The sequence below is a fragment of the Drosophila subpulchrella genome, chromosome X, assembly GCF_014743375.2.
Source record: "Drosophila subpulchrella strain 33 F10 #4 breed RU33 chromosome X, RU_Dsub_v1.1 Primary Assembly, whole genome shotgun sequence".
Taxonomy (NCBI): domain Eukaryota; kingdom Metazoa; phylum Arthropoda; class Insecta; order Diptera; family Drosophilidae; genus Drosophila; species Drosophila subpulchrella.
Genome location: NC_050613.1, coordinates 22,624,506 through 22,649,583, shown reverse-complemented (window position 1 = coordinate 22,649,583; position 25,078 = coordinate 22,624,506). Strand labels below are relative to the sequence as shown.

At 36.1% G+C, this 25,078-nt stretch overlaps 1 protein-coding gene and 1 long non-coding RNA gene across 5 annotated transcripts in view; one reads left to right on the top strand and one right to left on the bottom strand.

Annotated features, from left to right (window-relative positions):
* The window catches only part of LOC119557323, a 130,636-nt gene that overhangs the window by 31,070 nt on the left and 74,488 nt on the right, over positions 1-25,078 (bottom strand). For all 4 annotated transcript variants that reach the window (XR_005220067.1, XR_005220065.1, XR_005220066.1 and 1 more), the window contains one exon: positions 11,385-11,461. This is a non-coding gene — a long non-coding RNA (uncharacterized LOC119557323). The remainder of the gene's footprint in view (positions 1-11,384; positions 11,462-25,078) is intronic.
* Positions 17,922-18,924, top strand: LOC119557322. Its single transcript, XM_037870044.1, is given in 2 exon segments — positions 17,922-18,668; positions 18,671-18,924. Coding segments are annotated over 2 exon segments (675 nt in total). The 5' UTR covers positions 17,922-18,049; the 3' UTR covers positions 18,727-18,924.

Below are 25,078 nucleotides of genomic sequence, written 5' to 3'. Positions count from 1 at the left end.
ATAGACAACAGATCGTGGCTGGCGATGCTAATGATGATGTTTATTGGTTCTTTCTTTCGATTGTTATCGCCCCGGCTAAACCTTTCGTTTTGATTCGCTGCTGCCATTCTATTGATCAATATTTCCAATCGATTTTGAATTCATTTATCTTCTTTTTTTTGGCGACCAGGTAGCCGCCAGGTGTCTGCCGGAATTGATAAAACTTCACGCTTCGCATTTAGGCAGCGGCAAAATAGAAAAAAAACGAAATAAACGTGATAAATAAAAAGAGATTGTCAACGCGAACCACGAAATGATGATGATGTTGGGTTCCCTTGTGTCCAGAAGATGTTAAATAAATTAAAGCATTTGATGGCATTTCGGAATTATGCAAAGTTAATGGGACAGAACATAAAGACACCTCACGATTTATGCGGATTACGAGAAAATAATGAGGGGAATCGTAGAAATTGTCTTATTTCCAGCTAAAATACTAAGGCAACTACTTATTTTCAAATATTACTATAATTTTATAACGGTTTTACTTGGTAACTTTTTTTTTTTCGCCCTCAAGTTCTTAGAGATTCGACAAATATTTCGAAAGAATTCACATCTTTTGTGTATTGATTTAGATTGCCAGACAATAGTCCTGAAATTTTTATTGTTTAAACGCTGGCATAAGAACATAAGACAGATGTGAATAAAAAAAAACGAAATAGCCAGCGAAATAATAACAATAAAATTAAACAATGGCCTGCCATAAATTTTTATTATATTTTACCGATAGTTTTGTCTTTAGTTTAAAGTGGCGTCTATCCATCTCTTTCTCCCTGTTGGTTGGATTGTTTTGATTATATTTTTTTGGTCGATCTGTTTTGCAAATAGGAAGCTGTGGCAGCAACAACAATATATGTCATTGCATACAAAATTTGATTTCATTGTTATCAGGTTCTGTTTTTATTTATATTCCTTTTTTTTTTTTTTGGTGAATCTATCAGTCTATTGATTGGGTTATTGAACCTTTTTGCTAGCAGGGCAAAGAGAGAGGCCCATTCGGTTGGGTATAGTGGGATTCTTTGGAGAACCCGAGTCTACTGATAAAAGGATTGCCATCTAATCGCATCCGCATAAATCCGATTCAAACTAATCCCATCCGATCCGTTCCATTCCATACCCAACTTACAAGATATTCACTTAGTCTCTCCATTTTCCATGCTGCGGTTGCTGGCCGGCAAATTAACGCTTGATTAAGAACAATTTTAGTCAGATATGTTGTCGCATCAGTCAGAGAAATAATATGTTTTTAAAGAAAATATTGTTTAGAGATTCAAATAAAATAATATGTATACTTAAGTCAACAAAATTGTAATTGAATAATTTTTAAAAATAGTAAAGACTTTGTTTTTTATAAAACTAAAAATCTGAATGTGAATCCCCATCTAAAATATTTCAGAATCAATCAATGGGCACTGAGAAAACTGCTGGCAAGCTTATAGAACGTACCGTATCTTTGGAAAATTCCCAACTTTATCTCAGTGCCTCTGAAATTGTCTCCAGATGTCTTCTGGTGTCTCCTTAAGTTTTGTGGCGCTTTGGCAAATAGTGTGGCTAATTGTGGCCACTAAACTGTTGTTGGCATGCGTTTGACAGTCAGTCTTCGTGGTCCAACTAACCAACCAACCAACTAACACAATCTTCTACCAACATAACTGCTCAACAGTTAGCCACGCCCCTTTCGCCTCAACCTGTGCAGGTTTTTTTGATTTTGCCTCCTTTGGCTAATTTATTTTGATTGAGTTATTAAAATACTTGTTTACACAAGCTCAACAACAAGGTGGGGTGAAAAATAAATAAAAAAAATAATCAACCGAAATCATCGAAAATATTAACTAAAATTGGTGGAAGGGGGGTAAAGAACCGGGTGCTTTTATCATTTATTTGCATCTCTCGGTCGATAATTACAAATGTTTTTCAGATTTGATTTTACAACTCTGTGACTCTGTGTCTCTTTATATCTCGCACTTCCGTTTCCGCATAATAAAAGAGGATGCTGGATGCTGAGTGCTGGTGGAAGCAAGGGGAGGGGGGTGTTAGGGTCTTGGCGGTGGCTTTAAATTAACTAGGAATTAGCCTGAAATTAGCTGCGAATTAAAAGCCAGGTAATAAGCATTTAACTGCACTGGAAAAAATCAGAAGTCCTTTTCTATGAAATTTAAAAATCAAAATTATTTACAATGCCAATACTAAATTTATTATTTTATATGCATGGTGCCATTATATATGCTTCTTATAAAACTGTTTTCTTAACTCATTAATTTCATATCATTTTATATTATTATTTAATAAATATAATTGCTTAGAAGCTGGAAAAATCTGCTTCTTAATTCCAATTCCAAAATTATTTACAATTTCAATACTAAACATATTATTTTTTTATTTATACTATTTATATATACTTCTTAAAAAACTGTTTTCTTAACTCATTAATTTCATATCATTTCATATTATTATTTAACAAATATAATTGCTTAAAACCTGGAAAAATCTGCTTCATAATTCCAGTTCCAAAATTATTTAAAATTCCAATACTAAATTAATTATTTTATTAGCATGGTGCATTATACATGCTTCTTAAAAAATTGTTTTCTTAACTCATTAATTTAATATCATTTCATATTATTATTTAACAAATATATTTATTTACAAGCTGAAAAAACCTGCTTCATAATTCCAAAGACAGTCTTTATTTAATATTGAATTTTTTTTATCTGCACCATTGAAACATTTAGCGCTGCATTACATAAAATTGACATTGATCGACGACATCGGATCGCATTGAATACGATAAATAAAGTGGATAGCTCGAGATTACGGCGCTCCAGCTGCCGACATCCGCCGCATCTCATTTGGCGACACATTTGCATGATTATGAGCTCGGTTCCGGCCTCCATGGAGTCTGGGAGTCGCCTTTGATGCCATAATTCCATGATTTCCAAGTGCAAAATCGATATTCAACTATTGCGGACTGGCGATTAAAATTGTTTGCATTTTTGTGCCATTATTTATATAATAGCTAAATGCATTAACTGTTGAACGAGCCATGGTGAATCGCATGGGCGACACTCCACTCCACTCTCCACGCAACTTAACTTACTTAGAGGCCCCCTCTCATCCGCCTTTCAATCGGAAAAACAAGCCTGGGATGGAACAAATCCATGTTGTTTGCCAACAATTAACGGAAAAATTCCACCTGCGAGGGAAAACTGCAGGGAAATGTGTCAAATGGTGAGTTCCTCAACAGAAGCTGCAACTAATTGGTTGTTAAACGGAACTTGTTGGCCACAAATTCGCATTTATCTAATCGAAATTAAGGCTGGAAAAGGCCTCTATGGGTTACTAAGTTAAAGTTTTTTTTAAAAATAAAAATATATATATTTCTAAGCCTACATTTCATTGAAATAAATATTGTTTCATATACAATTCCTTCCAAAAAAAACCAAAAAAATATAATACTTGGTAGCTAAAATGTTAAAAAAAAAATCGGGTTGGCAAAAAAGCTCAAGTTTCTTGTCAATTGATAAGCAAGGTTTCTGTTTCTTCTGACTTTTGCCTGTCAGTCGGCTTTAAGTTCTCGTTTTTTTCACTTTTTGCCGCTTTTTGTGCTTTCCGTCCTTCGTCGTTTATTTTTGTGTTTTTTGGGTGGTTTGTGCGTTGATCTTTATTTAATGTCGATTTTATGGAGCGCCACAGCGCTAAATTCTTTTGCCTTTTGCTGCGAGATGACTTATTTTGCAAACAATAAAACAATAAATCAATCAATTATAAGTTAAACTCTGCGACATGAACAATCAAAAAGAAAATAAAGCTTAACAGCACAAAAGAAATGAAATGGCAAAAAGCGAACATTTTAATACGTACAAGTTGTGTCCATTTTTGGGCAGGCGAACGGTAGAGTTTGGTGATTGAGATGGACGGGGAATATATGTATATACCTATAGTATAAGTAATGTACCATTTTTTAAATATATAAGGGGTTACCCATGGGCGGTAATTTATCTTCGATTTATGTGGGGATTTAAAATTTAAAATATTTCATATTTTTTAACTATAGTATAATAAATGCACCATTTATTTATATAAAAATTAAGCCATGGGCGGTGATTTATTTTTGATTTAATCTTTTATATTGTATAATCTTTAGTTTATAAGATATTATAATACTTCCCAATACCTATATTTTCCTAACCATCTACCATTTAATTTGAAATTAATTTTGGTCCTAAGTTCGCTGCCAAAAATGCAACCCATGATTTATTTATTTATCCTTTTGCGACGCCCCTGTCAGTTGCATATTATATGCATTATAATTTGTCAGTCTGGGCATCTCTGGATCGATGGAACAACGCAACATGGCAAAAAACCGCGCCGCAGAATAAACAATAAACAAAAGAAGCTGGCCGAAATGGCGGTGGTGGTGGGGCATCATCGGGCATCGAGCATGGGGCACATTGCATTCAACTGCAATTTGCTGAACGTTGTTCGCCTGTCTCGTTCGCCGACTGTTTTTGGATTTTAGCCAAAAGCCAAATGAAAGAAAAAAGCGCCTCTGCCTTGGCGCCAAAGTGGGTCACTCGGCAGCAACAACAATAAAATATATATATAAAAAAAAAAACCAACAATAGCTGCCAATTTGGGCGCACAAAATTCCTGGGTTGACAGGCGTCGACTGGGACTCGGATTTGGATTCAGATTCGGATTCGGATTGGGGTTCGGATTAAGTATCGAAGCCACGATGGTGGCGACTCCAAACTGGCCGCCTAACGCATGCCAATTAGGCAGAATAAGAAAAGAGAAGTTGCACCTAGAACCCCCACCTTTCAATTTTAAAGGCCCCTAAAGAAAAATTAAAGTTCTAGTCTAATTTGTAGATCTTACAGTTTTAAAAAAAAATATTTTACAATGGTAAAGGTTTCAAAAAATAATTTTGAAAAAAACCAGGGAGCTTTTTTATTAAAATAAAAATTTAATTTAAAATTAGGCAATATAAAAAAAGAGAAGGTAGAGCTTAAGAATCCCCTCCCTAATTTCTTAGAATTGAAGTTCTAGTCTAGTTTGTATATCTTACATTTCTTAAAAAGTTTTATAATGGGAAAGATATCAAAAAATTTTTTCGAAAAAACAGGTATCTCTTTTTTTATTTAAATAATATTTAATTTCAAATTCGGTCTATTATATAAAGAGAGTTTGGCCCACAACCTCACCCATCAATTCCAAAGTCTCCTACAAAATTTTAATCTAGTTTGAACATCGTTAAAAAATGTCTCACAAGTAGAAAGTTTCTAACAAATATTTTAGAACATAAAAGAAAATTTAAATATTGATAAACAAATTTAATATGAAATTTGCGATATTTTGCGAAATTTCTCATCTGTGTATAGCCCCCTTGATATTCTTATCTCTCTGCCAAATTTAAAAGAAAGATATAAAGAAATTATCAAATTAATTCGAAATGTTTTGCAAGTCTTTAAAGACAATGGAAATGATTTCGTTTCTATTGCCATTATATTTTTAACGACTCCCCAAACTGATCCGATCGATTTAGGCTTTGTCTCATGGCTCTTTTGTCGATCATCGGCGATCAGCTATTGGGGCCACAGACCGAGGTCCGAAATCCGAAATCCAAAGCCCAAAATCGTATGAGAGTGAGTTTCGTGATGTGTTCCCGATTTTCATGCCAAATTAATGCGATTTTAATGAGTGAACAGCGATGAGCAATCAATTATGCACACTCAATTTTCGGTTCTATAGACCCGCTATATCGTTTTCCAAAACCAATTGAATGAGCTGCCCATAAACAAACCGAAGATCACACGGTTTAGAGGAAGCCATATATGATATGGAGATGTGGAAAGCTGAGAAAAAATAAACAGCAAGGAAGTTAATTTTAATTAAATTGAGAAATTGGTGTAACTAATGAGTTGCTGGTAAAAGTGATATATAATAATATATATGCCACAGGACTGAGAAGAATAGATATATTGTTTAACTTACATTATTTAAATTTACGTTTAAGAAATGGTATTCCCCTGGAACAGAGATCCATTAAATATATTTGGAATTCTCACTCGACCTGAGGTCATTTTTACACAAGTGGCTAAAAACCTAGCCGCAAGGGGCATTACATTTTATATAACGGCTTTCAATAGTTCAGCTTTTTACTTTTTGTCAGCTTCACAAACGATTTTATGCCTCTTAAATACACTAATCTGTCCCGGGGCACAAAACTCTTCGCCGATCGGCGACAAAGTTAAAATATTTGCCAAAACTTTGGCTAATGAACTGTTAATTGACCAGAGACCCCCCAATACTGGCGGCTTAATTGCAGATAATGGGTTAAGCCGCAGCTCTTACCTATTTCTGACACTTGATTATGCAAAGGTCGAGGGTCTCGAACTTACTCCTAATTAATTTCCCCACCGCAAAAACCAACAATCTGAGTCGCCGGCTTTTGCCCCGAGGATACGCGTGCGATTTGCTCGCGCCAAATTTGACAACATTTACGAAAGGCCCACGAAAATTGGGTTTTATGGGATAGTCGAGATCTCAAGTACTCTTAAATTGACTAGCAAATATGTCACAGTTTAAGTATAAACAATAACTAGGCAGTATTCTGGATTAAACTATTATTAAGGGCCGTTAAAAATCATCATTTTTCGAGGGCGAAAGTTACTAATTACATTTTTTTAACCCTTTAAATTAAAAATTCATTAAAAATAAGACATTTTTAAAATAGATTTTTAATAATTTTTTACAAAAAGGGTTTTAGACAAATACTAGACAATTTAAAAAAAAAATTTCTTTAATTATTTTACAATGAGCTTAAATTTGACAAAATGTAGTTTTATTTTTTATATTTTTAATACTGATAGATTTTTTTGCCATATTAAAAAATAAAACGAGTTGAATAAGGACTTCTTTTCTTTCAATTTTGTTTTTTTTTTTTACAAGTTGCAAGCTATTATTGCATATTGGCTAAAAGTACAATCAAAATCCACATTCTTAAAATCCCTCATTAACTAAACACCTAGAAGAATCGTGATGCCTTGCGGGGAAGAGTGTTTGAAACTCTGGAGGCAGTGAAGGCAGATATTTGGGAAATGTATTGAAATATGTTTTCATCAATAATTACATTTGCCGTTGGCCGCGAAGACGAACGACAGCTGCCACCTGGAGCCGAAGATCCGAAGATTCGGGGATCCAAAGATCCAAAGAGGAGTTTGGAAGGTATAAATGTGGGGATGGGTGAAATGGACCGGGGTGAGAGGGTAGATGCACCGCTCTAATGGCATTTTAATAATAGATTACGACGCTGGCGACGACAACCGTAGATTAAGACGGAGCTGCCAGAGAGATGCCCTGAGACAAATGATGTTTGCCACTAAACAAATTTCGCAGACTCTTTGGTATTTTCTTTTTTCTTTTCTTACATTTCTTTTTTTTTTAAGTTTCTGTGTGACAGTTGACAGTTAGGAGAAGAAGCTGCAGAAGAGCGTCTTCGTAGACTGGGGCTACGAGACGAGAAGAGAAGCGACGGCGACTGAAATTGACTGGGAGTTGCGAGTTCATCGCAAAGTCTCGGCATTATTTGCATAATTCAACTTTAATACAAATTGGCAACTCAAACAATTTACGCTTGCATGGCCACACATTCACTTGGACACTTTTACACGGGGATGCGGATGGATAGAGATGGGTGTTTAAGATTTCTATAAAAATATTTGTCTTAATAATAAAGTAATAAAAATAATAGAAATAGCCTGAGAATACCTTTGAAATTCTTGATTTTTGAGTTCTAAATACTTTTTATAGAGTTTATATCTCTAAGAAATTCCCCTCATCTCTATGCTGAGAACTAAAAGCTCTGCAATTCTGTTTTTTTTTTCATTTTCGTTTTTTTTGCCAGCTAATCATGCGCATGATCTTTGGGATGGATGCATGTGGGCACATTAGGGTTACCACCGGCACAGCCATCTCCTCGATTCCCGGACTCTCGGATTCCCGATTCTTGGGGACCCGGCTGGCTGGCTCTTCGTCTCACACTTGAGCACAATAAATTCCCATGACAACTAATTTAGCCGGCTTCTTGGCCGCTCTTTCGATCTTTTGCGATCGAAGTTTGCCTGCATTTATTTGCTGCGCTTTTTTTTTTTCGTACCCAACTGTCCGGTGTGTCTCATCTTTGCCGACTCTAGAATTTTTATTGACTTTGAGTTGGTCGTTCAGTTCGAGTTTTCAGTTCGACTTGCTGCTCGGAGGCTCTGCATTTGGTCAAATTATGTGGACGGGCCTTAATGATCGTCTCTATGGAGATGCGATTGCCATTGCCACAAGTTGGCCAAAGTCACCAAATTCCCCACATTACGTATACGCCACGTGAGACGAGACGAATTGAATTGAATTGAAGTGAAGTGAAGCAATCTGAGGCCAGGAGAGCCACCACTCCATGCAATTAACCGCAAAGTGTCAAAGTCAAGGCAACGGGTACTGCTGCCACTGCCACGCCCACTTCGGCCCACAAGTGTGGCAAATAACAATTATTAACTTTTCTGCATACCCAAGATGGAGGTATATTCGATTGGGGAACTAGTTACCCAACTACTTCTACAACGATTTTATATGATAACATACTAAATAAAAGTATTCTAATAATATAATATAATATAATATAATATAATATAATATAATAAAATAAAGTATAATATAATATAATATAATATAATATAATATATATATATAATATAATATAATATATATATATAATACGATAATATACGATATAATATAATATAAGCAAATATCCTAAATACATATACCATAGATATTTTTGGTATTTGTATTTATTTTGTTTCTTTAATGATAAAAATACCTATATATATGTAAAATGTACATTCTACAAGAGGTATTTTTTTGGGTTCCATATAAAAAGTTTAAAAATAAATTTAATGATACAAAATTGCTGATCTAAAAAATAACATTAACCTTATTATTAAAAGGTTCTTATTGTAATAGAACCTTGAGATTTTAATATACACTACAAATTTCTCTATGGATATAAAATGAAGAGGGTACTTTGAGTTCCAACAAACTCTTTTTTTTTGTTTGTTGTTTGGTCAGGATCAACTTGAGTAACATGAGGAACATTGACGCCAACAACATGGAACAGCAATCTAAACAACTGGCCTACACCAAACGAATGGCTCAGCCTAAGAAACCCTGGCTGTGAGTGGTTTTTCACTTCATGTAGGAGATACGATACATGGGTGTTTTTGGCTTTTTTCCTGTATTTTGGTTGTTGTTGTTTTTTTTTAACAACCGCGGGCGTAATGCGGATGACATTGACGCGCGCCAGGCGAAGCCATCCATCTGAAGATTGGAGCGTGGAGTTGGGACCTGAATTTGAATCCCGTCTGTCAGGCGGAGATTGCTGCTGCAGTGCGCCCCTGGCCCCTGTAATTTAACACCCACGCCAGCCTGTCAGGCAGCTCGGTCCCCGATCCCCAATCCCCAATCCCCCCCGCAATCTGCTGGCCCAACGCCACTGGCCTGAATTTGAATTCAGCATGTGGCAACGTTTATTATCAGGTGTCGTCGCTTTTCAATCATTTTGTTGTGTGCTCCACACTTCACTGGAGGAAAATTGTTTTTAATTGCTTCAGCTCTCGTATAAGACACTTTAAAAAACTTAAAACTCAGGTGAGTACCTGGAGAAATGGTAGCTAATAAAAGGACAAGTTTGATTTTGTTTTAAAAATAGGTATCATCCTTGGGGAATACTTTTTAAATAATGTTTAGAAATAGATTTAGGTTAATCAATTGTAGCCAAAAAGGGTTTATCCATTGGCTATTAATAATAATAAATAAAAAAGACTTCCAGTTCAATAATTTATTTAATAATATTTTATCTATCAACCTTAATCAAGAAAATTTCTTACATTACATTAAAATTAGTATTAAATAATTATTAACGTTATTAAAAGTGTGATTTATCTTTGTGAAATATCTATTGAAATATTGTTTTATATTTTTAGGAAGATTTATTATCTCACTCTATAAGAATAAACTTTTTTTTACAGTGTAGCTGCCTCACATCTGCCTCACGAAAGGCGGAAGCAGGGCAAAAAGTAAACAATTTGGCCAATAATTTGTCAATCAAGAATTAACGATCGAGCAGAGCATATATTGAATGTGGAATCGGGTGATCGGATGATCGGGGGGTATGGAGGTACTCCTATTGGGGTGGGGCGATTACTCCTTTATTGCGATAAAGCTAAAGATTTTATGAGCGAGTTGCCAGCAAGTTGTCAGGCATAGTAAAGTTACATAACTGCAGTTTAGAGCACGCGACATTTTGTCGCAAGTTTACGGTCGACGACAGTCAACAAATGCAATGCTATAAGGCCGCAAAGATCTTGAACGCCAACAAGAAGAAGAAGATGAAGATGAGGTAACTCCCCCCAGCAGGAGCATCATCATCATGGTGATCATAGTCATCCCAATACCAATACCAATACCCATCCCAATCCCAATCCCAGCGAAACGAAACGAAACTGGAGATGCCCAGCACTGCGATAAGCCCCTGAATTATGATTAGACGACAGTCGTATATATATATACACAAATGCTATATATGAGATGGGTCTCTTTTTGGGGTGGGGTATTCACTTTGTCTGCCTTTTGTTGCATCAAATTATGGGGCAATAAAACAATTCACAATGAATGAGTAATGGACAAATGTGACCGCGAGATCGGAACCCAAGTTCCCAAAAGTTATTAGACAGGAATTAGTTGATGTTTAGCCAACAAAGAACTCTATTAAAGTGGGGGAAATTCCTTAAAGACTATTGGTTTATGAAAAATAATAGTTTTCTTACGGGTCGTCTTGAACCATCATCTTAAGATAAATTATTGCTAAAATATGGGTACATTCTGTTAATGTCTATAAATAAATTCACTTGCTTTTCATTGACTGCACACAAAATTTTGTTTTGTACGTGATTTGGTTTTATCAGCCTCATTTTCCGACGCTTGGCTGCATTTTCATTTTCTTAATCAGTCAAAAAACGCAAAAGATGATCAAGACGACGACGAAGAAGAAGCAGCAGCTGATGATGATTATGATGAGGAAGAAAATGAAGAGCACACGGTTCTATGGAGTAATTATTCCTATATATATTGTATATACACATAGATATGACTTAGTTGGGGAGGCAATGAGCATGGCAAGTGCTCTGCCCTTGCAGTAATAGCTAGTTAGAAGAATATTATATAATTAAAGTCAGGTTTATGCCCTGTTAAGGCAAGGGTCTATTGGACAAACTTAGGATTATATAAATAAAGATAAATACCTTTTTGAAACTTTTAAACAGGAACTAAGTTGGCTGTAATATTCTTTATTATTTTTTCCGAGAAAAGATCCTTCATCCTGTAAATATAAAGATATATATGTAGTTATTAAAAGTTTACCATCTACTTCGGGCTTAACCGGAGGTTAAGAGGTGGACCCTAAAAAATTTTTGGTATGCAGTTAATATATTCCAAGATTTTTCCGACTCAGGGTGTTCTATAGTCTTATATTTGTAGGCTTTTCCACCTGCTTCGCTCCGCTCATTTTCGTTGGTGCTGTATGATTTATGATGCTTGAAAGATAAATTCTGGCAAAGCTCTTGTTAACTGCGGCTGTCAATAGTCGCTCGACTCATGTGAGAGGTGCTATGACTGCTGGCAGTCATTCGTCTATATAAGATAGTATACCCCCCTGAAAAGCCATCCAACTATTCCATTCTTGATAATGATAATGATGTTATGCCCAGTGTCAATGCTCTGTAGCGGTGAATTTGCGTTAATTCTGCTTCTGATTCTAAATATTTCTTCACTGTCAATGCCTTTTCTTTTCTTCTTTTTTTTTTGTTTTTTGTGGAAACTCAAGTATCCCACTTGCTAAATGTCGTCGTCCCACTCTTGAGCATATTACGTATACGCCATGTTCGCCTTGTATTATAAAACCGTGAGTTTGTGTTTGTCTGCCCAAAAGGCAGTTTTATGCTATAATTTCAAAATCGAAGAAAATTGATAGTCTACAATTGCCGCAGAACGCAGGCTACTATGTGCTCTTACAGTTGTGGCCAAGGTGGTAGCATTGCTAATATCGCTTTGGTACCGAAAATATTTCAATTTCAATTTTAACCTTAGGTTAAAAAAAAGTTAATATATGAAATATAATTGTATATTCTACCTCTTATCCACACTAACCCAATATTCTTGGCATATTTATAGATGGCTATAGTCAAGTTTGGTTTTATTACACTTAAACTAATTTTAACCTTAAGTTAAGTTATATATTCTCCCATAGTTTCATTTTTAACCAACGGTTACATTTTTTTTTTCATAAATGCAATGCTTGACCACCGCTTGTTCCGTGTTTTCAGTTGAACATTTCGGATGCACACAACCCACGGTCGCTGGCTAAATTGTAATCGTAGTTGTGGTCGCCGTTGTAGTTGCAGTCATGCCTTGAATTTTACTTTGATGGTCGCCGCATTCGCATAAATCAATAAAAGTGCAGCCGCTGAAGAAGAGGAAGAGCATGAAAAAGAAGCAGCAGCAGGAGCAACAACAATTACAACTACAAGAACAACATCAGGGGTATCTAAGGAATACCAGGCGAAATTTCCCCGTCCTGACAGATAAGGAATAATATGGTGGAGGCTAGATAAAATAGATATCAGCCTTAATAAATTTTTAGATGGCAGAAGGCAACATAATTTTTTGCCTAATCGCATGCATAAAAAATAAAAGAAATGCATTTTAGCTTATAATATTTTATGTCCATTTCTTTCTTCTTATCTGAGCATTAGAATTTATTTCCAGCTCATTTCAGAAGCTTGGAAAACTTAATGATCTATTAGGTTATTGAGTTTCGGTTTCAGAAACAACAAATTGCAATTTTACGAGCTGGAATCTTGTGACAGACTAAACTTTCTTCCTTCCAACAGCTGATAAGAATCACATCAATATGTTTTAAATGCCATTCGACGATCGAGAGTAAAATCCGAAATATAAAATTGATGGAAAACCATAAGATCAAAAATCAACTATACGCACAGATGTCTGTGAAGGTGGGTTCCATAAATTTTCATTAGAAACGCACGCGGCAGCAGCCAAATGATAAGAAACTTTATGGCCATCGTTGATATAAAACCTGGCTCTAATTGAAAATAAAAACTCAAAAGAGCAGGCATTATTAAAAACGAAATGAAATTTAAATAATTTTTGATGAAAACTCTGTTTTATTATGTAGAGCATCAAAGTGGCATAAAAAAGACAAGCAAAGGGAATGGTCGTAAAGCAGACTATATCTACATTTATTGAATTAATGCATCGCTTTTGCTGACTGTACACAAACAAAAAACATTGAAATTAAATTATTTACTAATGTTTCGTTTGAAATTTACAAAGTTAAAATTTAAAATAGTGTTGGTAAAGTGTTGTAGAGTAGTGTATTGAGTATCAAATTGAACCAATACTAAATATTTAAAAAGATTTCATTTTTAATTTAAAAACTTCGTTAAATAATGCTATAATAAACAAGTTTCCTATAAGACAGTTAATTATCGTTTGTTTCTACTTCTAGTTGTGGCTAATAAAATCAAGTAAGTCAACCGTATTTTCTTCAGTGCATGCCTGCTTATTGGCCTCTCTTTCGCATTCTGTGTGTGGGGTATTTAAGTTGATTTTTTTTGGTTTTTAATATTCGAGCTACCGTTAGAATCAACAGCGAAAAGTAGTGTGGAAAATTCGTGGAAAGGGGCAGGGAAAATGCTAAGGGGGCGGCGTCAAAGTCGACGCTTCGCCAACGCCGGCGTCTCTTTGGTAAAACATTAATTAAATTAATTAACCAACTCGTGCCAAGAATTTCATACCGAAGGAGATGAGCAGCAAACCAAAAAAGAACACAAGATCTATGTACGGTGGAGTCGGTGGCAGTCAGTCGTATATATATTCCAGACATCGCTTTGGAACGCATAATTAATGCGCTCAGTGCGCAGAACCAGATTAAAGTGCTCCTTGCCTTGCCAGATATATATACATATATACTACCTACCTCCATATATCGCTTCATATAGCACCATCCATAGGTGGTTGCTGTTAAGTCAGTCATCTGTGGTGAAAGATCGGATCCCTCCGTCTTCCGGCAATTGAAAATGATTCATTCAATTAAATTATGCCGAGTTGAGTGGGTTTTACTTTTATTGCTACTTTTCCCGGAATTAATTTATAAGGAGGGGTAAGCAGGGTTGTTGTTAAAATATATATATTTCTTAGATTATTCTAAACCCAATGCTAAACTTAGAAAACATTTTTGAACTTTAGTTATGAATGCTTATGATCCCCAAAATATTTATTAAAAGGGGTAAATAGGGCTGGCAAAGTTTATTATTTTCAAAATATATATACATATATCTTAGATTATAAGAAAAGTTCCTTATGCAAATATTACAAATTATTTTTCATTTTTATTATTAAAATGTTTTTAAAAAACTTCAATTATCATCGACTAATCTAATCCCATCTTTAATCCATCATATCCGAACCAATTTGGCCCTTTTATTCACCGCTTCTTGCATCTCTTCCTTTAGGTCTAGAGATTAATTGGCTTTTTAGCCAACTCGAAGATGCCCCTGAATAGGTTTTCCATATCCGTTAGCAGTTCGGAATGTGAAACCCTGACAAAAACAAAAAAAAAAAACAAACCACGACACGTGCCAAGTGATCAACACAAGGCATCGAGACATCAATCAATTGCGCTGATTGAATGCATTCGAAACCGAAGCCCCAAAGAAAATAAAGAAAGGGGGGAGCTGCGAAAGTAAATAAAACCAAAAAATACAAGAAAGGCAGCCTCCAACAAAGTGTGAAGTTGGAAATAAAGTGGCGCTTAATTGCGAGCGATTAATGAAGCAAGAATTCCCATTCCCAAAATCCAATGCCCAATTTTGAGGCGCCCAGGGCAATTTTTTTTTCTTTTTTTCCCAGTGAAGCTGAACCGCTGTCGTCGCCTGTGTCAGGTGTCATGTGTCAAGTGTCAGGTGTCAAGGCAAGGGGCAAAAGTTTAACGGTTCTCCCAGCCACCAATCAACGCGAGAAAAAACTAAACAGACAAAAAAAAAAAACAAATCACCAAATGAAAAACGAAACAATCCAAAAAGATTACAAAAAATTAAAGCGAAAATCGCCGGCAGCCAAGTGGCCAACGAACTCCGATCGATTAACAATCGGAAGGTCGCCTTCGTCATGAAAATGTATACCTTTTAATCCAATATATGGGTACAAAAATAAAGCTAAAACAAAGAGCAATATCAAGTGCAATAAACCATAAACTGATGGAATCCCAAATTGAATATAACTATTAAGGAAAACTGCAAAAAAATATATGTATGGTACAGGCGGAAAACGAAAAGTGCGCAAAAATACAAGGCAGTAAACCCGACTTTTAAAATACCCTGGAAATCAGAATTGGGATAAGTTTATTGATGTTTTTGGTTGAACTTTTACTAATGATATGATAAATATATAATTAATTTTTTTATGAAGGATTATGTCTCCCTAAGTAACAATACTATTATTATTTAAATTAGTTTCTTACACCCCAGTTTTTATTTGATTTTTCACATTTATAAGCTGAGGCTGAGATCATAATTATCTTGGGGGTATTTCTGTGACGATCATGTCACGATCATTGTGGGGAATTACGAAGAACTTAAGCTTTTAACGTGAGGATTTAAAAAGATATCTTTGATCTTTGTTTGGACACCGGTCATATTTATTTTTATTTTAGACACACATTGATTTTTTTACAAATCCCATAACTGCGAATGTTTTTGGGTTTCCAGGAATACTGCTGATACTCTGTAATCAAAAAATCTGGCACAATGTGCGCATATTGAGCGACTCTTTCTGCTTCCGATTCCACATTTTGGATTCTCCAATTATACGATTCTTCGTGACACAATTCCTAAAAAAAATAAGGGAAGGGGGCGACGGAAGTATCAGACTTTGTTGCCCATCGATTAATATGGAGAACGACAGCACTTGCCGCAAATGGTGTGCCAACTTCCGATCATATGTGCGTCTATATACAAAAGTAATCGAAAATCGAAGAAGCCGGCGAGAAGAAGAACCCAAAACCAATCCATAAATCAGAAGAGCGCATGTTGACAACACTGGCAGCATGACAATTGCCACCTGCTGGGCTGAAAGGAAATCCCATTAATGACAAAATCAATAAATTCATATTTCCATCACAGGCAGACGGCACAAAATAATATACAAATCGATGGAGATATACACAAAAGCGAACGAATCGGGCAGACAGAATGCCGTTAAATCAGCGTTTTAAATACAATATTAAATTAAAGGCCCTCCAATTCTACTCAAAACAGAGGGACAGAAATCAAATAATTAAATGGATTCTTCAAGAGCGCACACAAAACTCAACGGGAGAGAAGTCAAGAAGGTGAGAATAAAATTGATTTGCCAGATAAATCAAGTGTGGATATTACAGAAGAAGGTCTCTCAAGAAAGCAGATACCCAAGCTTGCATAAAGAATTCAAAATCAACAACTTTGTTTAGCGATTATCGGTCAAGGATGGGAGGGGGTAAGGTCTTAAGATTTTTAGGATCATAATATAATATCTAAGAAAAGGAATACTTTATCTTCCATAGATGGCTTTCATTTCTCTAATTAGTGGTTATACATCAGGTTAAAGGCAAAGTCTTAAGATTAAAGACCTAAGATCAAAATATGATACGTGTATTTAAGAGAAGGAATACTTTATCTTCCAGAGATGGCTTTCATTTCTATGACTAGGGGTTATTAATCAGGTCTAAGGGGTCTTGAAATTAAAAATCAACAAAAAAAATTTCGAAAGTCTTCTGTTTTCCCATCCTTATCAGTTAAAAGCTTTATAATCCGACCCAAACTCATTTAAATAAAAATTATTGCTGCTGCTGATGCATTCGAACGGATTATGCAATCACAATCTGCCGAGTGTTGTCTTCCGGAAAAATCAATCAGTCAATCACTCAATCGACGACTGAAGGAAGCCAAACAGTTGGCAACAGTCTGCAGACTGCCGTTGCATTAATCACCCAATGCTATGCAGGCAAATCAGAACCGATCGAACCGATCGCACTCATCATAATTATCGATGATAGCTCAAGTCGACTCTACTCGACTCCAACGTGTCATGTCAAGTCCCCCCGATCTCCGATCTCCGATCTCCGATCTCTGATTGCCTCTTTTCATTTTGCCTAATTGAAATAATGCCGCCCCGTAATTGAATCAATTAAATTGGCAACAAATCAGCGCCAATGCGGAATGAATAATGCCAATGAAGGTGATATACGAGTGACTTCTTTAAAGTAAAGCAGAGTCTTCAGTTCACAAAAAGTTTAATTCATAATCTCATTCCTAAATAATATATATTATCAGGAGTTTATTCTATTTTAATGTATACCCCATTGTTTTATAATCAAAATCTGTTGGTAAAGTATTTTAAAATCCTGAAAATATTAATTATTCTTATATTACAAACTCCTTTTATAATAACTTAAACATTTAATATAGTTACAAATCCATAACCCTATGTTTTTTTAACCTCTCTGTTTTATAAGGAGGATCCTTCTCTTAAATTAAATAAAAAACATACCATAAAAATGCCAAACCCTTTGTGGAACTGATGGAACCCTCTTTGTAAGGGCACAGAATCCCCCGCCCAAGTTTAGAAGTCACGACCCAGAAAGTGAGTCATTCTGACCTCAGCAAACTGCTACTCAGCTGTCCGGGGACTGGCTGTGTAATTATTTTGATATTTGCCGCAGTTCGAAATGAATCGATTTCGAGACACACTGACGCACAGATTTGGACACGGGCAGATCGAATCATCTAATCGGAGACACAAGAAACACACACTGGGAAACACTAGATCGTGCAAAAGTCGTGGTTAGTGGATGGAGCTGCTGGCCGGGATTTGGATACAGATCCTCTTTCTGCTACTGCTGCACCATTTTAGAGGTATCCTAGCTTACGTTGGTCACAGCCATTGCAAGGAATGTGATCAGTACAAGAGCACAGTGCCCGAGAGATGTAAGTATTTGCTGGAGGAGGAGCAGGTCTTCGAGCGAAAGTGTGGTGGCACCTATCCCCTGATGGCATTTACCAAGTTTCGTGATACCTTCGTCAAGACCGGTGAACCATTTGCCCTGTATATGCCCAATACTTTGGATCATGTGATGGTGCTAATGAAGGATTCGGCTCTCCAGAGCTGCGAACGCCTTCAACTGGCCGATGTGACCACGTTCTTTTGCCTGGATGATAATACCAATGAGACGATCAAACTCGATGTGGCCCACATGTATTGCTTTCCATTTCACATCCAACTGCCGGATGATTTAATGCAGGAGTGCCTCACGGAGAACAAGATGAGCAAGAGGCATCTGGACGATGTCCTCCGCACCCGACGCGGTGTTATCCACTATACTTTCGGCGAGAGTCGGGGTCATCGTTGGTGTATTTCTGGATATTCGTGGCTACTTCTCCTCCAGTTCCTCCAGCTCGTCTGGTTCCTCCTGCTCCAATGATGAGTCGTAAATTTTTATGCGAGCTGGAGAGCTGCCATAAAGATTGATCGGTTAAGCCAAAGGGTATATATGGCATTAAACAAAAATGGCAAAAAACAAAAAACATCTGAAGTAAAGTAAATATATACATATATATGAATTGGTAGCCTTATCGCTGGCCTTGCTCCTGGCCATCTCCTTTGGAACCGCGGGGCCCTTGTTGAGTATTTATTTTATGGCAAAACAAATTAAACTGTATTAACGCATTGTTTGTTTTCATTGGATGGGGGGGGAGGGCAGGCTTCTGGGTTCCCAAGGATCGGCCTTATCAAGCCTTAACTTCTTCCGCTTCTCAGGAATTTCAGAGAAGATCTTGTCATGACTATATTGTTGATTAATTTTTATTTTGCGTTTAAATAAATGGGATCTTGCTAAAGAAATAGCCATAATATTAAATATAATAGAGACTTTGCGTTATAAGAAAATACATTTTAAATAGTTCTAGTTTAACTGATCTGTTTTCTATTCTTAAAGATACTTATACTATTTGATTTTATATAAGATTCTTAAAAATAAATGGAGTGGGTTAATTTTTGGTTTGACTTGGTATTGAACAAAAACAAACCTATGCATTAGGAGAAAATGCATCTTATAGTTTGACAGATTTAAAACAATGTATATTTTTTTCAGAGTATTTAAATTTTATCCACAGTTTCTGCAGATTATTTAACTATCTTATTAAATTATTGAAACTTTTAAAGTATATTGGATATCTTTCTTGTTTACACCCTGCTGTATAGATAGTATCTATTAGATACGCTTTACGTATATGTTACTTTGATATGTGGTTGAACAAATACGAACCTATGCGTTAAGAGAGGCATTTTATAGTTCCACTGACTTAAAACATTTTATTTTGTTTTTAGATCATACATTTTTCACCCACAGTCTCTGCAGTTTCTTGTATCATCTAATTACATTGTTCAACTTAGTTAAAATACATTTTTTCCTTGCACCCTGCTGAGTTGGTACACATATATAACTCCGATCTGCGATCTCCCCTGCCGATTTGTCGCACATCACGTTGCAGCTCGTGATCCAAAAGAGCGGTCACCTGCGGCTGCCTGGCGTGCGTAGTCGCCAAATTTCCATCCACATTGCAAAACCTAATTCGCGATCGCCGATCCGCGATATACACATCGAAATCTCCAAGTCTCGGCTCTCTAATCCCCATTCATCCGGTCGTTTGTAGTTTGTAGTCGCGTCTAGCGGTTCACTTCGACTGCAAGGAAAAGCCTTGGCGCGACCATCGACCAAATTGTCAACGCGGCGATCTGAATGCAGAACATCTCGGCATCGGATCAGATACATCGAGTACTCCAGTTCGATCGCTCCACGGCGATTTGCATTTTGGGCATTGGCCCGGGTTAAGGAGAATCAGAATCAGAGGTTTCAGCAACAGTTTGTTTGTTGCACAAATGCCGTTGTCCGCACAGTGGTACAAATGTACAGAAATAGTCAAAGGAAAATTTCAAGGGTTTTGAATGCTCTTATTTAGGTACCTAAAAGTAGGCAATATAATTTATTTTTTTTTGTCGAAGAACCAAGGATTCATTCCAAAAGTCTGAGGTTTTTAGTTAAAATTTTAAAATTTAAATTTCTATTTATTTATATTAATATTTATAATATTTTATATATTTATATTTTTTTTTTAATATATTTATATACATATAAAAAACTAAAAAATTAATTTCCAGTCCCACTGTAGATACCTACTGCAAAAAGAAGAAAATTCAAATTGCTTCACCCACATGCAAGTGGTTTTTCTTCTACTTGCAGTCGTTTTAGTTTCTTTAAATTTTCTTCTGGTATTCATAGGAATTTCCAATTGATTTTCAGTTTCTATTAACCGCACCGCTGTTGTCACGTGTTGTGCCCCCCCAACCCCCCTTCCCTGCTCTTTTTCCACGCCCCTTTCTCCGCGTACAGCATTTCGCCTACCAAATCCCTTGCCCCATCAACTCATTACGCATCTGGCACACTTGAGTTCAATCAAATGCCAAATGCTGCAGCAGGTGAGGTCTTTCCCCGGCTCCTCGCATTTTCTGCTTTACGGGGATAATTGCGCAAAGGCTTTGCAAAGTTCTGTCCAGCCATTTGCATAAATTTCCCTTGCAAAGGTGGGGGCTAGTGTGTGGAAAGGGGGGACCACACAACCTGAGATTCTGCGGAGAAAGACCAGAGAGACCTGACTTTATCCTCCACACGGTAAAGAATTTGTATATATTCTTTTCCTGATTTTGAACTTCCATAGTGGAATGTAAACTTGAAAATTAAGATAATATTCTTTCTAAATTATTTTCAGTTTCAAAATTATTAAAAACTGTAAAATCAAGGTTGCCACTCTTTTTGGGAGAATCTACGGAGAAAGACAACAGAGACCTGATTTTATCCTCCACACAGTAAAGAATTAGGGTATATTCTCTTCCTGATTTTGAAATTTCATTGTAGAAATTTAACTAGAACATAAAAAAAAGTCTTTCCAAATAATTGTAATTTTTAAAAAAATTTAAGAATTTAAAAATAAGGTTGCCACTCTTTTGCGGAAAATGGAGAACTGAAAATGTTCAAAATTCTATGATAATATTTTTTTCAATGGAACAAAGTTTAAGAAATGTATATTTTTGGTCAAATTTTTTATAGTTTTATTAATTGACTAAGCTATATTTTTAAATGCTTAGAAATTAAGTCAAGTAATGTAAAAAAAAAACAACTAAAAAATGTTGTACAAATAAAGACCCATTACCCATTTGCATGGTTTCATAGATTCGTATGATAATAGGTCTCCAAATATATGTTTCCACTGGTTTTTCTGTGCAGCCAAATGGCTGGCCAGTGGCTAACCATGTCGTAAACAATGATTAGGCGGCTGCTGGTGGTTCTGGTGGTGCTAGTTGTGGTGTGTATTAAAACGGTTTCCATGTTGCAAATGGTAGCGATCATCCTCCTCCCGAATGCATCCCCCTCGCCACCATTCTTCCTCACCATTCGATCGCGGTGAAATTGCATTATAAATTAATTAGTCAACTATTTTAGCAGCACACCTGTGCGGGGCAACAGGACAGAAGACAGAAGACAGAAGGCAGAAGGCTAGTGGAGATGATGGAGAAAAACTCCCATAGACGGAGTTTTTCAGAACACATCAGGCAGCAGAAACAGAAGTCACCAAAGACGGACATCTCCGGGGGCTTTGGGAACATTGTGACATTGGCTACCTGTAGATGGCTGGAGATTCCCCTCAAATGAGTTGGCCAATCATTCGGAATGTGGCCGTGGCTCATTATTTGTATTTAGCCATTGATTTCCCTAATGCTTTCCGTAGCGAAATTTATTTTACACCATATTTAGATTTTCCCTCTTCGTTTTCCTGCAGTTTTAATGACGTACTAAATCTATGTTTTAAGTTTAAGTACTCATTTACCCAATATGGTAATATTATAATATTTTAAATAAAAAGATATATTAAGATTTTTATCTTTACATAATTATTGAAGAAGCGAATTTACACATATTTTAGACCATTTTAAATTAGTTTCTCAACATAATATTGTATCATTCTTTTCTTATCTTTCGAGTCACATTGTAGAATCTTCCCACATGTGTCTTTCTTTTTAAATTAAGCACTCACTCACCCAATAAGGTTATATTATATAATATATGTACCCTTATACATTTAATTATTATTAATTCTCTACTTAAGAAGCTATAATACACATGTTCTGCGCCTCTCTAAAATAGTTTCTCAATATATTATTCGATCATTCTTTTGTTCTCTTTCGAGTCACATTGTAGAATCTTCCCACACGTGCCACCGAATCTTCTCGCCGGCGGCAATCACAGTGGTATTCTTCGGCGATTAGGACACGCCTACTTAGTGACAGTCATTAGAATAGAACATTAGTTATTCATTTGGGCGTTATCGCCGACACCTTTACCACTTTTTTTTTTACCCCCGAACAGGAGGAGATCGATGGGCGTGGCAAATCGGCCAAGATGTCTGGGTTGGTGAGAAATCTAATTTTAGAGGGGGCATTGAAAGGGGCATTAATCAGTCAGTAAGTCAATAAGGGGTTCCTCCTTTGGCTTCGGAAATAATTAAAACATTCTCTTTGATGGTGACGAAGGAAAACAAATCATGTCATACAGGGCCAAGAGATCAAAGATCAGAGATCACGGGGTTAAAACAATAAGCGGCCAATAAGCCAAACAAAGCAAATGTGCAGTTAACTTAACGGTCGAGCGTGAAGAAAAACATAAATAAAGTTTGTCAAAGAGCCCCAAGAGCTCTTATATTGGTATAAACAAATTTACAGTCGAACCTGGCTATGTATGATAGGAAGTTTTATTATTTATATATAGAATAAAATAGAATATATTAATTTTATTTTAATATTTAATAATTAAATATTAAAACTAAACGGTTTAAATTATAAAAAAAAGTATTCCGATATTCAATCAAATGAATAAATAAATGTTATATTTTAATATTCTAAGGTTGCAAGTATATAATATAATTAAATGAGTAAATAAATTATATATTTTATTATAGCAAAGAAACAAAAAAAAATAATATAATCAAATGAATAAATAATTTATTTTAAAATCCTAAATAAGGAAATATTTAGTAATATTTTCTTTAAAATATATTTATTTTATTTTATTCGTATCGTAGGTTAATATCAGGTTTCCCTGTCGATCGACGAAGATCTTTGACCGCCAATCGATTTCGTTTTCCGACGCCCTGGCACATGAACTTTGACTGTTAATGGAACACGAGCGAGAGTAAAAGAATGGCCCTCAAAAAAAAAAAAAAATAAAGTATAATTTAGAGGGCGGTACGGGGACGGGTTTGGAAAGTACCGTTCGCTGGGGGCATCTTCCTCAGCAGCAGCTTTTCTGATCGTTTTTTGGCTACTACTTGGGTGCTACTTTTGGCCCATTGTCACCCCGACGATTTGTGGCAACAATAGACAATTTGAAATCTTGATCGAACCTTTTGTTCGCTTCGTTTCGCTGTTCGTTGACATTTGTCACCATCGCCCATCGCCCATCGCCATTCGGGAATATAGAAAAATACAACAAATAAATCGATTCGATACGATTAACAACCTGTCCGTCTGTCGGTCTGTCCTATAACCCCCATCGTAATCGGCATTGCACCGCCCCTTTTCTATTTCGATTCCACAATTGCTATTTATTTTTATCGATATATTGACACATTCGCAGAAGCTTTGTTTAGGGTTTGTTTTTTATGGTTTTTTTTTTGGGATTATATCATCCCAAAAGGGCTGTGGCTTTGTTTTCTGCTGAGCCTGATATATCTCTCTTCGGAAATTGGTTTAACATTTCTTTGCCGATTTCAATATATAGTTTTTTGTTTCCCTATTTTTTTTTTGCAATCTATTTTTGGCCTCCTTTTGTCCGCGGCTTTCGTCTTATGCAAAATGCGTGAAGGTGACTGGACTCTGGTATTTATTTTGGGTGTATCTACGGATCTACGAATCTACAATTCTCCGCCCCTCCAACACCCCACCAATAAATAGATATGTTTTTTGTCTGACCTTTTGTTGTGGGGAGTGGCTAGTCTGATTTGGCTCGTTTTGATAGTTAACCTTTCTCTAAAAGTAACTTCTTCAAAAATAATAAAGAAGAAAGCTCTAAACTTATGTAATCTATTGTTTAACAAATAGATCATATTTTTACCACTTTAAGAACGTAATTAAAAAAACACGAACATATCTTATCTTTTTAACCACAACTGGTTGAAATTTAATATCCTGCAAATAATTTTCTCTTGCCGTATTTTAACGGCGTATTCAGAAATATGATTTATTTGAATTTCCCTGCCTCGAATATGAACTTACATATGTATATCTATATTTGGGCGTGGCTTCCATCTCGTTAGCAGCGTCACCTGCAGCATTAATTAAGCAACAAATGGCAGCAAACATGCCTCAAAATGGACTCGAGAGCTGGATGGTTGGGGAAATATAAGATCTCGGGGATATCTCGGGATGTGGGGGTTCCGGGCGGTAAAAGACATTCATAGATGCCCAGGAGAGATTGCCGCAACAAGATTCTTATCACCGGCAACAGCGATGGGGCTGCCACCTGCGGCCTGGAACATCAACAGCATCGTGGCAATATCTGGACCCTGGCCCGGAGAGTCCACAATCCAGGGCGATGATAAAGTTATAAAAAACGGAGCATTTCCGATTAAGTTGATTGTCGAAAATTTGCAAACCGATGAAATATTTCAGCAATGTGATTTAATGGCTGTGTGGTGGCATCCACACGGTAATTGCAAACGCCAGCGGGGCGTTTTGCAATGGCAATACAGTATGCACAGTAAGAAAAATC